The 13635-nt window shown below is 49.7% G+C and overlaps 1 protein-coding gene and 1 non-coding gene across 2 annotated transcripts; both read left to right on the forward strand.

Moving 5' to 3' along the window:
• Positions 1-2499: 2499 nt before the first annotated feature.
• Positions 2500-5188, forward strand: RPS13 (ribosomal protein S13). Its single transcript, XM_002721357.5, has 6 exons — positions 2500-2718; positions 2864-2912; positions 3034-3112; positions 3994-4163; positions 4484-4584; positions 5110-5188. The coding sequence occupies exons 1-6, from the start codon at positions 2696-2698 to the stop codon at positions 5141-5143; spliced, it is 456 nt and encodes a 151-aa protein (XP_002721403.1). The 5' UTR covers positions 2500-2695; the 3' UTR covers positions 5144-5188.
• LOC127487671 (small nucleolar RNA SNORD14) lies at positions 3762-3851 on the forward strand. The gene has a single exon (XR_007914718.1). It is a non-coding gene; the product is annotated as a small nucleolar RNA SNORD14 (small nucleolar RNA).
• Positions 5189-13635: the final 8447 nt, after the last annotated feature.

Consider the following 13635-nt stretch of genomic DNA (forward strand, 5'->3'; position numbering starts at 1 on the left):
AGTGGAGCAACTTGGACTCAAACTGGTGCCCATATGGGAGGACAGTGTTGCAGGTGGTGGCTTTACCCACTCACTATACCACAATGTGGGCTCCAAGAAATGTTCTAATACTGGGGCCGGGCACTGTGTTGGCAGTGGGTTAATGCCCTGGCCTGAAGTGCCAGCATCCCATATGGGCACCTGTTCAAGACCGGCTGCTCCTCTTCTGATCCAGCTCTCTGCTAAGGCCTGGGAAAGCAGTGGAAGATGGCCCAAGTCCTTGGGCCCCTGCACCCAAGTGGGAGACCCGGAAGAAGCTCCTGGCTCTTGGCTTCAGATCAGCACAGTTCCGGCTGTTGCAGCCAATTGGGGAGTGGACCATCGGCTGGAAGACCTTTCTCTCTCTCTCTCTCTCTCTGCCTCTCCTCTCTCTGTGTAATCTGACTTTCAAATAAATAAATGACTCTAAAAACAAAAACAAGAAATGCTCTAATACTGTACTTTCATCCTACAAGGTGAGCATGAGGCTGCGATTCTCTGCTCTTAGGATGACATGCCAGAGGACCCAGGGACGATAAAAGAGCAATTAGAACCAATTCTGGTGATGAAAAACAGTTCCTGTGAGATGTTTACGTCTTTATTTCACCCTTAGTCTTTCAAAACCTTATCCTACAAATTTCAAACATAGGCAAAAGTAGACAACAATATAATGAACTCTATAAATGAACAAGTCAATCACACAGCTTCAACAATTACTAGCCAAGGCTAATCGCATTTGATCAATATTAAAAAGAAGATAGGATTCTTAGATCTGTGGCTCAGTAACCTTCTTCATTTCTTAATACCTGGTAACTACTATCTTCCTCAATGCTGGATCTGGCACATTTTCCTTTTGTTTTGGAACCTTGGCAAAATGTATGATAGACCCTCTTTAATCTGTATCTGACTTCTCTCCATATTTCCTTTTTTGGTTTCAGTCTCTGTACTGCATTCTCAATTTACTGTGACACCTTTTCCAATTTACTCCTTTTCTCTTTAGCTTTTTAACCCATCCTTTAAGTTTTAAGTTTTAGCTGTATTCTTCACTTCAAGAGGAACTATTTGGTGGCCGGTGCTGTAGCGTAGTGGGTAGAGCTGCTACCTGTGGTGCGGGCATCCCACATGGGCGCCGGTTTGAGTCCTAGCTGCTGCACTTTTGATCCAGCTCCTTGTTAATGGCCTGGGAAAGCAGTGGATGGCCCAAGTCCTTGGGCCCTTCACCCACGTGGGAGAAGAAGCTCCTGGCTCCTGGCTTCGGATCAGCACGGCTCCAGCCGTTGTGGCCGACTGGGGAGTGAACCAGCGGATGGAAGACTCACTCTGTCTCTGCTCTCTGTAACTCTTTCAAATAAATAAATCTTTTTAAGAGAAACTATTTAGTTATTTTTGTTTGACTCGTGATTCAAGGAAGACACACACAGACTGCCAAAACCATTTAATGAGTAAAGAAAAGTTTTGTAAACAAGCGGTGCTAGGACAAGTAGATAACCATATGGAAAAGAATGAGAAAGGACTTACTTCGTACTCATAAAAATTAACTCAAAATGAATCAAAGACTTAAAGTGCGCAAGAGCTAAAACTTAGAAAAAAACCTTGAATTTGACAATGGATTCTTAGATATGACACCAAAAGCAGGAGCCAAAAAAAAAAAAAAAAATACAAAAAAGATTAACTTTGTCAAAATTGAAGACTGTGTACCAAAGGGTCTTCTCAAGATAGCATAGGTAGGGGCTGGTGTTGTGGCATAGCAGATGTGTCAGCATCCCATAGGAGTGCCCATTTGAGCCCTGGCTGCCCCACTGCTAATGTCCTGGGAGAAGCAGCAGAACATGGCCCAAATGCTTGTGCCCCTTCCACCCTTGTACGAGACCCTGAGGAAATTCCTGGCTCCTGGGTTTGGCTTGGTCCAGCCCTGGCCACTGAAGCCACTTGGGGAGTGAATGAGTGGATAGAAGATCTCTGTTTCTTGAGTCTGTGTAAAAAAGAGAATAAAGATGACCCACCGAATGGGAGGAAAATTTGAAAACAGTGTATCTGAGAAGGATCTAGTACTCAGAACAACTCAGAACCCACCTTTAAAATGGGCAGAGAACTTTAATTAATTTATTTGAAAGCTAGAGTTCCAGAGAGCTCAGAGAGAGGTCTTCCATTCGCTGGTTCACTCCCCCATATGGCCACAACTGCAGAAGCTGTGCTGATTTGAAGCCAGGAGCGTCTTCTGGGCCTCCCACGTGGGTGCAGGGACTCGAGGACGTGGGCCATTTTCCACTGGTTTCCCAGGCCATAGCAGAGAGCTGAATCGGAAGTGGCGCACCTGGGTCTCGAACTTGAGTTAACATGGGATGCTGGCGCTTCAGGCCAGGGCGTCAACCCACTGCACCACAGCGTCGGCCTCAAGGCAGGGAACTTTGATTGGATGCTGGCGTCAGACTCCCGCTCTCGCCTGGCGCCTCATTGAAGCCTAAGTACGCCGGGAGGTGTGGCCTGCGGACGAATCACCGCCTACACCCAGAGGCATTTCGGGACTTGTAGTCACACGGACGCAGCGGCTGCGCAGCGGAGCCCCGCCTCCTGGGAGCGAGGACGCGGGAACGTGTGAGGTCACTTCCGGCGTGCCGGGTGGCTTCCTGCGGCGCTTTCTCCCTCACTCTCTTTTTGCTCCCTGCCCGCCGCCATCATGGGTCGCATGCACGCTCCCGGGTGAGTTCGGGGCGGCCGGCCGGATTGCGGGGCTGGGAGGCGAGGGAGAGGACGGGTGATGGTGTGGGCAGCTGACCGAGGGGCGGATGTTCTGAGCTGCTGGGGCACGAGCCACCATTTCACCCGACACTGCTTCTCTTCCTAGGAAGGGCCTGTCCCAGTCCGCTCTGCCCTATCGCCGCAGCGTGCCCACCGTAAGTAGCTCCCGGGGGCCGGGCCCGGGGCCTTGCGCGGCGTTGAGTCGGGAGGGGCTGCTGTGCCGGGACGCGGTCCCGGCCTTCCTGGCCTAACAGGCGCCTTCGCTCCCTTCTACAGTGGCTGAAGCTGACGTCCGACGACGTGAAGGAGCAGATTTACAAACTGGCCAAAAAGGGCCTGACTCCCTCGCAGATCGGTGAGTGCGTGCGTGCAGAGCGGCCCCTTCCGCTTGCTCGTGGGACCGTGGAGGCTGCACGCGCGCTTTGGGGGTGGGGTGCGGTTACTGTTGGGGACTGAGGTTTATTCGTCATTGCGCTCTCCGGCCCCTGGGTAGTAGGTGGTGAAATCGGGAAAATTCCCGACAGAGTCTATGGAGCATCCTCCTGGGTGCCCGATGGCGAGCGCTTTACAAGTTCTGACCGCCGCGAACTGAGGCCGCAGTACTGGTAGTTGTCCCCTAAGGCCCCTTACAGCCGATAGCCCCAGGGTATACAGCCGTGAAGGCGGGTGTCGGTGTTGACTCCAGAATGCTTGACACAAGAGAGCGCCCGCCGTGTGGCCCGTGCAGGTGGCTCCGTTCAGCCGAGGTTCGCCTGCTGCGTGGGGAACATGGCTTCTGGGCCCTTGGATGCCTGCCCTCTTAGAGTGTGGTGGAGGTGTGACACAAAGTACTAGATGATCCAGTAGTCAGGGACTCCCTTGAGGTCTAAAAGGACTAGCAGGGTATGGGAAGCTTTTAGAGAAGAGTGGGTATGAGTTCTCGGGTGTTAGCTGGTTTTAATCACAGGACAAAGACGTGCCAATGCAGGGACCCTGAGTGTTGTGGTCGGCTGTACTCAGCAAGCTCACCGTGATGATGGTCCTCCACCATTCGCAGTTTCCACCAGAAAGGTTTTCCTTAGTGTTGGGTAAACCTTCCTTGGATGTCTGAGTGAGCTCCTGGTACAGGTTTCTGTGGGGACCCCCCCCCCCCCCCCCAGCTTACAAGGGGAGCGAGTTGGTTTCAGAGCCCCGGCGCGCACATCACACGCCGCAGTGTGTTTGGTGCTGGAGTAGAATTCGAGGTCCCCCTTTCAGGTGTGATCCTGAGGGACTCCCACGGCGTGGCGCAGGTGCGCTTCGTGACCGGCAATAAAATCTTGAGGATCCTGAAGTCCAAAGGACTCGCTCCTGATCTTCCCGAGGACCTCTATCACTTAATTAAGAAAGCTGTTGCTGTTCGGAAACACCTGGAGAGGAACAGGAAGGTAAGGAGAGGATGGAAGTCGAACTGGAACTGCTTGGGGACTCGCCACAGTGCTTTCAGCAGCAGCGTTTTCTGTGGTGTCGCCTGTGCAGCTGGTTGTCAGTGTTGGGGAGGTGGGTGTTTGGCTTGCCAGCCATTGCTGTTAGTCTTTCCTAGAAGCCTTAAACTCCCTCAGTAGTCCAGTCTAGCCATTCTGTTCGAGAGCGTTGGGTAACTTCATTAGGAAAAGTGCTCTGTGATTCTGTTCCCTCGCTAGATGAATGTTTGCTAACCTGTTATTTTGAGTGGTTTTCTTAGAGTTGTTTCAAATTTTATTTTTAGGACAAAGATGCCAAATTCCGCCTGATTCTGATAGAGAGCCGAATTCACCGGTTGGCTCGATACTACAAAACCAAGCGGGTCCTCCCCCCCAATTGGAAATAGTAAGTATCTACCTTTCTGTTAATGGGAACGGGAATTAGCCAGATAGTAAGTATTAGCAGCAGAGAAATACTTGAGGCTCTTTGAGCTTGGCCGTGGTAATGGGAAAGCAGCCGTGGGTGGTACGTGAACAGACGGCCTGCCTGTGTCCCATGCCCAACACCGTGGTTTGTATTGTTTGGACTGCAGAAGCCCTGTCGCTTCTTCAGGGTAGTATGTCAGGGCTCGTTTCTCACCTCTGCTTCCAGATGTTAGCGCTGTTTTGATTTCTGCGTGAGGTGCTCTGATCACTGATACCCAGCCATGCACAGCTTTCACCAGAAATGTTTTTCCCAGAGTTGGCCGGTTCTTCCTCGGCTGGCCGAGTGAGCAGTGAGCAGTGTTGAGCTGATTGGGCAGCTCCATCACTTGGTGCCCTTCATATTGATTGACTTTAGCCATTTGGAAAGAGCTCCATTAGCAGGGGTGTGTGTGAATGGATATGGACGACCAGTATTAATCCCTATTTCCCCTTTTTTCCTTTTCAGTGAGTCATCCACAGCCTCTGCCCTGGTGGCATAAATTTGTTTATGCGCTCAAGCAATAAAATCATTGTTTAACTAAAAATGTGTTTTGTGGGTTTTTTTCCTAAAAAAAAAAAACTGTATCACTGATCCATATGTGATTGTTTCTGGTGGGGAGCAGTGAGAATCTTTCATCCCTGGACTGGCCCCTAAACTAGTTAAGCAGCATAACCTGATTGGAGGGTTCCTATATACAGAAGATAAAGATTTAATGGAAAACTCATATTAGGAAAACCTGGATATTCAAAAATACACCCATCTTATTTATTTGAAAGGCAGGGCTACACAGAACTCTTCCATCTGCTGGTTTGCTCCCCAAATGGCTACAACAGCTGGGGAGCCCAAAACTCCCATCTGGGTCTGCCACAGGGGTAGCAAGAGCCCAAGTACCTGGGTCGCCATCCATTGCCTTAAGTGGCTCTGTGACATGTTAACCACAGTGAAGCATCAGAAATTGCTGAGGTGTCATTGGAAGGAGAATCTGGTGTGGCGAGACCTTGGCTGCTGCTTGGGTGTTAAGATGCGGAAGAGATGCAGAGAACAGGAAGCAGGCACAGTTCCCTCTGGGGCCAGGAGAGTTCTAGAAGAACTGGGATGGGCTCAGTTCCCTTGGCCTTCCAGCTTTTAAATGGGTTAAGTTTTTACTCCTCGAGGTGTAGTCCAAGTGGTTAACTTAACAGGGTTGTGTGAATATTCGTTGAAAGGCAAGTTGACAGCTGGGTTGACTTGGTCAAGGTTGTAGCCCAGTAATGGCAAGTAGTATTTCTGTTGGTAGTTTTAAAGATTTATTTAGGTCTTCCATCTGCTGGTTCATTCCCAAACTGGCTGCAATGGCCAGAGCAGCCAGGACTTAAACTGGGATGCTGGCACTGCTTTAACCCGCTATGCCACGGTGCCGGCTGAAAATGGAATTTAAAATAGACTTGTTTGGTGCAAAACCACTTCAGATCTGTGCAGTTTTCTTAGTATGCATTTCTATAAACTTTAGAAGACTCATCAGGCATGGATTTCAGAGTTTTGGTTGTACCAAGATAGACTAATTCCATTTTACATGAAGTACCTATGAATGTTCACCAAGAAGGGGTCTTGGGGCTGGCAGGGCAGCATCCTGTCAGCCAGTGGGAGTCCCGGCTGCTCCACTTCTGATCCAGCTCTCTGCTGTGGCCTGGGAAAGCAGTGGAAGATGGCCCAAGTCCTTGGGCCCCTGCACCCATGTGGGAAACCTGGATGGAAGAAGTTCCTGGCTTCAGTCCAGCTCTGGCCTTTGGAAGTGAACCAGCAGATGGAAGACCTCTCTAACTGCCTTTCAAATAAGTCTTTAAAAAAAAAAAGGGGGGGGGGTGTTCAGTATATAACCCTGCTCTTAGCATTAGATAAGAGCTTTTTTTTTTTTTAACTTTTATTTAATGAATATAAATTTCCAAAGTACAGAATATGGATTACTATGGCTTCCCCCCCCCATAATGTCCCTCCAACCCGCAACCCTCCCCTTATCTACTCCCTCTCCCCTTCCTATGAAATGGAGAACTGATCAATTTTTTGATTGATTTTTTTATTTTAATTTAATAAAATGATTCAATAAAATTTTATTTTTATTACTTTTTTAAAGATAGCAATAGAGAGGAAGATGTCCCATCAGTTGTTTCATTCCCTAAATACCAGCAATTGCTGAGGCTGGGCCGGGACCAAAACCAGGAACTGGGAGCTCAGCCTAGGCCTCCCCACAAGAGTGGCAGGAAGCCAGTTAACAGCTGTCAGCACTGCCTCCCAGGGTGCCCATTAGTGGAGTGGAGGCAGGAGTCAGAACCTGTACTATGATATGGAATGCAGGTGTGAGTCACTGAACCCTGGCTAGGTTTTTGTTTTTTTTTTAATACTTTCCCTGGCATCCTCATAAGTAATAGTTAATAAAACTATTCAATCAATATTCAACTAATAAATCAATATCTGTCATGTGACTGTGAGATCTTCCGTCCACTCCACAGGAGCCAGGAACTCTGGGCCCACATGGGTTTGGGCCATCACCTCTTGTGCTCACCAGGGTGCACTATCAACAGGAAGTGGAATTGGGAGCCAAACCTGTACTGTATAACCTATATAACCATTCCCACATAGGATACAGGCAACTTAACTGCTAGGGCAAGTGCCCGTGACAAGAGTTTTTTATTATCTACTTCAGATTATACTTGTAAGTAATCACTGTTAGAGCAGGGAGCTTCCTTTTTTCACTGCTGTATCCTTGGTACATACTGGGTCCTCGTGAATATTTGTTGGATGAATACACATGAAGGGGCAGAGTCTCCTACATGGGTGGCAGGAGCCCAACCACCTGGGCTCTGCCCCCTGCCTTCCTGGGATGCATATTAGCAGGAAGCTGGATTGGAAGCAGGGGTGGGACTTGATCCTGGCACTTCAGTATGGGGTCTGGCATCCCAAGCAGCAGTTCCAGTTGCTTACCACAGTGTTCCCCCCTCCCTGCTTTTTTTTTTTTTTTTAATTTGAAAGGTAACTCATCTGCTGCTTTACTCCCCAACAATAGCCAAGGGTAGGCTGTTCAGGTCTCCTATGTGGGTGGCAGGGACCCAAATGCCTGGGCCTTCATCTGCTGTCTCCAGGTGTGTTATCAGGGAATTGAACAGGAAGCATGGAGCAGCTGGGACTGAAACCAGGCACTCCGATTCGGGGTGCAGATGTCCCAGCCAGCCTGTAACCAGCTGTGCTGCGACACCTGCCCCCATGTTCCTTTATTAATATTAAGGATTATTTATTTGAAAGAGGGACAGGGAGAGATCTTCCACCCACTGCTTCCCTCCCCAAGTGGCCACAACAACCAGGTCTGGACCAGACTGAAGACAGGAGCCAGGAACTCCATCCAGATCTCCTTTGTGGGTGACAGGGGCCCAAGCACTTAGGCCAGCATTAGCTGCTCTCCCCTGGGTACGTTAGCAGGGATTTGAACCAGTGCTCCAATACAGGATGCTGGTGTCGCAGGTGGTGGCATAACCTGCCTCACCACAACATCCACCCTCAAATTTCTAAAGCTCAGTATATTCCAACAATTTTATTGTTTTGACTTTTTTTTCTTGGTATCCCAGGACCTTTCACCGTGTAGCTCCACGTGAGACAGGTTGCTCTTGAGACCTGTAGTCGCAGGCTGTACCTTCACCTGTCTCATGGGCAGTCACCCTTTGCTCATGTGTCTTCCTCATTTGGTGACACGCATTAGTGGTTCCCTAAGAAAGGGCTCAGTCCTTGGGCCTTGTTGCTCCCCTGTTTGTACCCACCCATAGATAATTTCATGTGTGGCTATAAGAGCTCTCTTTGGGGTTATTCCAGTTCTCACCTGTAGAACAAACCTTTCCCGACCCCGTGGTTTTTGTTTTTTTTTGTTCCACATACCCACTTGGGTCTCTATACCTGAAATTTATATTCCAAACTCAGCTCTTGAAAAAAAAACCTGCTTTGTCCCCCAGACACTCCATCTATGTAAATGGCAATTCATTCTGGGGCCAGAAGCCCCAGCCCCCTTTCTTACTCTTCTCTTACGTCACATCTTCAGCTGACCACCAAGTCCTCTTGGCTGTCCCCTCAGTGTACCAACGATGCCACTGCCCTCCGGTGCTACCCCTGCCCTAGTGCAAGTCTGCAGCCTCTTGCCCTTACTACTGTAAGAGCCAGCTGCTGTCCTGCCCTATGGCAGGGTCTTTTCTATAACCAGCACCCAGAGTGATCTTTTTAAGATTAAGTCACATTGTGTTCCACATTTTTTTTTTTTAAGATTGATTTATTTGAAAGGCAGAGATAAGAGAGGAGAGAGATCTCCTGCTGGTTCCCCAAATGGCCACAATGGTCAGGGATGGGCCAAGCCAGGAGCCAGGAGCTGGAGGTCTCCCATGTGGGTGCAGGGACCCAGGGATTTGGGCCATCTTCCGCTGCTTACCCAGGTGCATTAGCAGGGAGCTGGATCAGAAGTGGAGCAGCTGGGACTTAAACAGGTGCCCATATGGGGTGCCTGCGTGGCATGCAGTGGCTTAACCTATATCCCAGTGCCAGCCCCAAGTTCCACATTCTCAAAACGTCTCCAGTGGCTTCCTATCTCTTCAAGAATGAAATCTGAAGTCCTGACCGTGGGTGGGCGTTGTGATGCAGTGGTTAAGCCACTGCTTGGGTGTGGGGAGCAACTGGGAGCAACTCGGACTAGACCAAGTTACTGGAATTAAGACTTATTCAATGCATCTGCTCTCCCACAATATGGCGCTGGGAGAGGAGAAAACAGCTTCTACCCAGCTGCCTCTCACCAACTTGACAAACTGTAGGACCTGCTCCTGATTGGAGGAGAGCAGCGTACTCGGCGTGTGGGCAGCCGAGTTGGGATTGGTGGAAGAGGACTATAAAGGAGGAGAGAGACAACATGCACCAGGAACACCTGAGGAACATCTGAGCAGCCCCCGAGAGAGCCGGTCGGCGGTGTGCCGCTCCCCCGCGGAAGTGGGGAAAGTGGCAGGGGGAGCCGCCCTTCCACGGAGGTGGAAGGGTCAGTAGCCAACCCGGGAACAACCAGCAGCAAACCCGGGGAGGGCCGAGCAGACAAAAGAACAGCGCAGGGTCCTGTGTCGTTCCTCCACGAAGAGGGGGAGCGACACTTGGGAAGCTCGCACGCCATACGAGTTCCAGTTCAATCCCAGCTACTCCACTTGATTCAGCTTCCTGCTCATGCATCCTGGGAAGCAGCAGATGATAGCTCAAGTACTTGAGTCTCTGCCATTCATGTGAGGACCTGGAAGGAGTTCTGGGCTCTTGGCTTTGACCTAGCGGTCGGAAGTCATTTGGAGAGTGAACCAGAGGATGGATGATTTTTTTCTGTCTATTTTTCAAGTAGCTGAAAATAAACATTTAAAAGGCAAGATCATTACCGTGCTGTACAAGGAAGTGTCTGGCAGGAAACAGGTGGGTAACACACTCAAACTGAGGGATTTGAAGACTGCTTAGCCGTGGGACACTTTATAAGGGGTTTAGGGACATCACAAGGCTTACTGTGTGTGAGTCCTTGGAGCTCCAGCGTGCATGGGGAGACATGGGATATCGCCACCCCCGGGCTGAGGGATGCAGGCTTGGGGCCCCAGAGCTGGAGAGGGCCACCTGACGAGCTGGGGCCCCCACTATGTAGCTCTTGCACTCAGATTTTTTTTTTCCAATGCCTTCCATCGGCCAAATTTCAGGAAGCTTTAGAGGCCAAGGGAGCTTAGTGAATTCCATAAACCTCAGCTTCCCGGGCAGCGGAGCAGGGTAGAGGTAGCAAGGTGGTGAGTGGACCTGGAAGGACAGCGCCCGGGAAGTACCCAGACTGAGGGCTGCTGTGATCCGGCCTCCCACCCTCTCCAGTCACCTGCATCTATCAAACTCTTCCCAGGCCCCTTGCCCTGCTCTGGAAGGCTCTTGTCCCACATATCCATGTGGCTGGCTCCTTCAGTTAGGTCTTGCCAAGTGTGGTCTCCCAACCACCAGCCTGTTTCCCCATCCTGCTGTTTGTTTTCAGGGCTTCCTGTCACCTGATGTACCTGATGCGGTCATAGAGCAAGTGCAGCTGAGTGCTGGTGGCAGGGAGGGAGGGAGTAGGGATTCACACCCCCAGTTCTTTAATTCCCCAGAAAAATGTCCCTCTGCTGAGATTCACGTGTCTCCTCCCATCCAAAGCCTGTGAACTCTAACCCCTAGCATCTGAGCTATCTGTATCAGCCTTCAAAAGTATTTCACTGTTTACCAACATGTCTGTCGGCCTTTCTCCCCACTGCAAGTGTTTTGTTTTCAATTGATTCCAAAGCATTTTCATTTGAAGTCAAACAGACATGTTTGCAAATAAATGACAGAACACACACACACACACACACACACACACACACCATTTTTATTTATTTGAGAAGCAGAGAAAGCTCCTATCCACTGGTTCACCTCCCAAATGCCTGCAATGGCTGGGGCTGGGCCAGGCTGAAGTTGGAGGCTGGGACTTCCACTCAGGTCTTACACACGCGCGCAGGGACCATCTGCTACCTCCCCCGCCCCTCTGCAGGAAGCTGGATCCGACATGGAGGCAGGATGTGATCAGGCATTTCGCTGTGGGATACAGGTGTCAAACACTGTGGCTGTAATCCACATGCCACAACGCCCACTCCTATCCTTTGTTTTTATTTATTTATTGTTTGTTTGTTCTGCAAAAAGCACTCAGCTATTTCAGTCTCAAAATTGTCTTGCAGTTCTGGGAAATTTTCTTGAATTTTTCTCTTGATCTGTTCCCTCCTGCTCTCTTCCTGGAGCTCACTATTTGCTAGGCCTTTGGACTGACCCTCTAACTTTCTCGTGTTCTACCGACTGCTTATTTCCTACTTGCTGAGAGATTCCCACCTTATCTTCTCATAGGGGTAGGCTTCTCATGTTCACTTTCATGTTTTTGATTCTTCAGAGCCCGCTGTCAAGGTTTCACGGTCGGCTCTCCGGGGCAGACCACAGCAGTAACACTTGTAGCACCTGACCTATTGCTGTGGTGGGAGAACTCCCCCATGGCTGGGCAGTTGCTGATGGGCAGTTGCCCCAGGGGTCGGGAAGAGCTGCTCAGTAGCACATGTTACATCGCAGACCCTGTGCAGACCCAGTAGATACGCTTGACTTCAGGACCGTGAACAGCAGTTAGAGGGGGTGCAATGATTAAGGAGTGGTGAGTTTTGACAATTGATTACATTTGCTTGTTTTGTTTTGCTTTAAAGATTTATTTATTTATTTGAAAGAGTTACACAGAGAGAGGAGAGGCAGAGAGAGAGACAGAGAGGTCCTCCATCTGATGGCTCATTCCCCAGATGACCGCAACAGCCAGAGCTGCACCAACCTGGAGCCAGGAGCCAGGAGCTTCTTCCGGGTCTCCCTTGTGGGTGCAAGGCCCAAGGACCTGGGCCACCATCTTCTACCACTTTCCAAGGCCATAGCAGAGAGCCAGATTGGAAGTGGAGCAGCTGGGTCTCAAACTGGCACCCATATGGGATGCCAGCGCTTCAGGCCAGGGCATTAACCCGCTGTGCCACAGCACTGGCCCCCTACATTTGCTTTGAATAGATTTACCTGTGAATTTATAGAATTTAATTTTTAAAATTTACTTTCATTTTATTTGAAGGGCAGAGAGAAGGATAGAGGAAGAGAGATCTCTCATCTGCAGGTTCGCTCCCCAAGTGACTGTCAGAGCTGAGCTCTGAACTCAATCCGGGTCTCCCACGGAGGTGGCAGGGGCCCAAGTACTTCAGCGATTATCTGCTGCCTCCTGGGATGCGCATTAGCAGGAAGCTGGAGTTGGGGGAGTTGGGGAGTCAGGACTCAAACCAGACGCTTTGATGTGGGACGGGGGTGTCCCAAGTAGGAACTTAACTGCTGCACCAAAACACCCACCTGGGGCCGGTGCAGTGGGTTAAGCTACCGTCTGCAGCACCAGCATCCCATATGCCAGCTGCTCCACTTCCAATCCAGCTCTGACAATGAGTCTGGGAAAGCAGCGGAAGATGGCCCAAGTACTTGAAACTGTATACCAATGTGGGAGACCAAGATAAAACTCCTGGTTCCTGGCTCCCGGCTTCAGCCTGGCTCCAGCCTGGCCCAGCCCTGCCCATGTGGCCATCTGGTAGTGACGGAAGATCTCTCTCTGTAACTCTGCCTTTCAAATAAATAAACAAATCTTTAAAAAAACCACCCACTTCTATGATTTAATTTTTAATAATGCTTGTGTTTAATTGGCTTTGCAGAATTCCTGAAGGTTTAACAGATTTTGCATGGCTGTCCAAGCCAGTTCCAGCACAACACTGCTAAGAACATTGATGGATGTAATACCTAATCATCTCTGAATGCATTGACAACCGCGTCCATCTTGTGTGCTCTGAGTTCCTTTTTGTTTGTCTTTTAATTTAGATATTGTTCCCAAATGTAGTAATCCTCTTAAGGGACTGGTCCCGGCTCTGGGTGCAGTTTGTTGTACTCAGATGCAGTTACTCTTTTCAACTGCTAGGTGGCGGAGTTGCTGTTGCTGATGGTGCTAACATTACCTTCTATCAATAGTTTATAAAAATTACTCACATTTTAAAAAAAGTGTTTACTTATTTATTTGAAAGACAGAGTGACAGGGAGAGAAGGAGAGACAGAGAAAGAGCTCCTCCACCCACTGGTTCACTCCTCAAATGCCAGGGCTAGGCCAGGCCAAAGCCAGGCGCCCAGAACACCACTTGGGTGTCCCGCGTGGGTGGCAGGGTTTTCATCTGCTGTTTTCAGAGGTGTTTTAGCAGGAATCTGGGTTGGAAGTAGAGCAGCCAGGACTCCCACTAGCACTGGGATAAGGGATGTGGTGGTGGCTTTAACCACTGAGCCACAATACCAGCCCCTCACAGATTATTTCTTTGGTCTTTTTACAACTTCCCAAAAAGATGACTCTAGATTTTGGGTGGATGGAGATTGAGAATACAA

This window comes from Oryctolagus cuniculus, chromosome 1 (genome assembly GCF_964237555.1).
Source record: "Oryctolagus cuniculus chromosome 1, mOryCun1.1, whole genome shotgun sequence".
NCBI lineage: Eukaryota > Metazoa > Chordata > Mammalia > Lagomorpha > Leporidae > Oryctolagus > Oryctolagus cuniculus.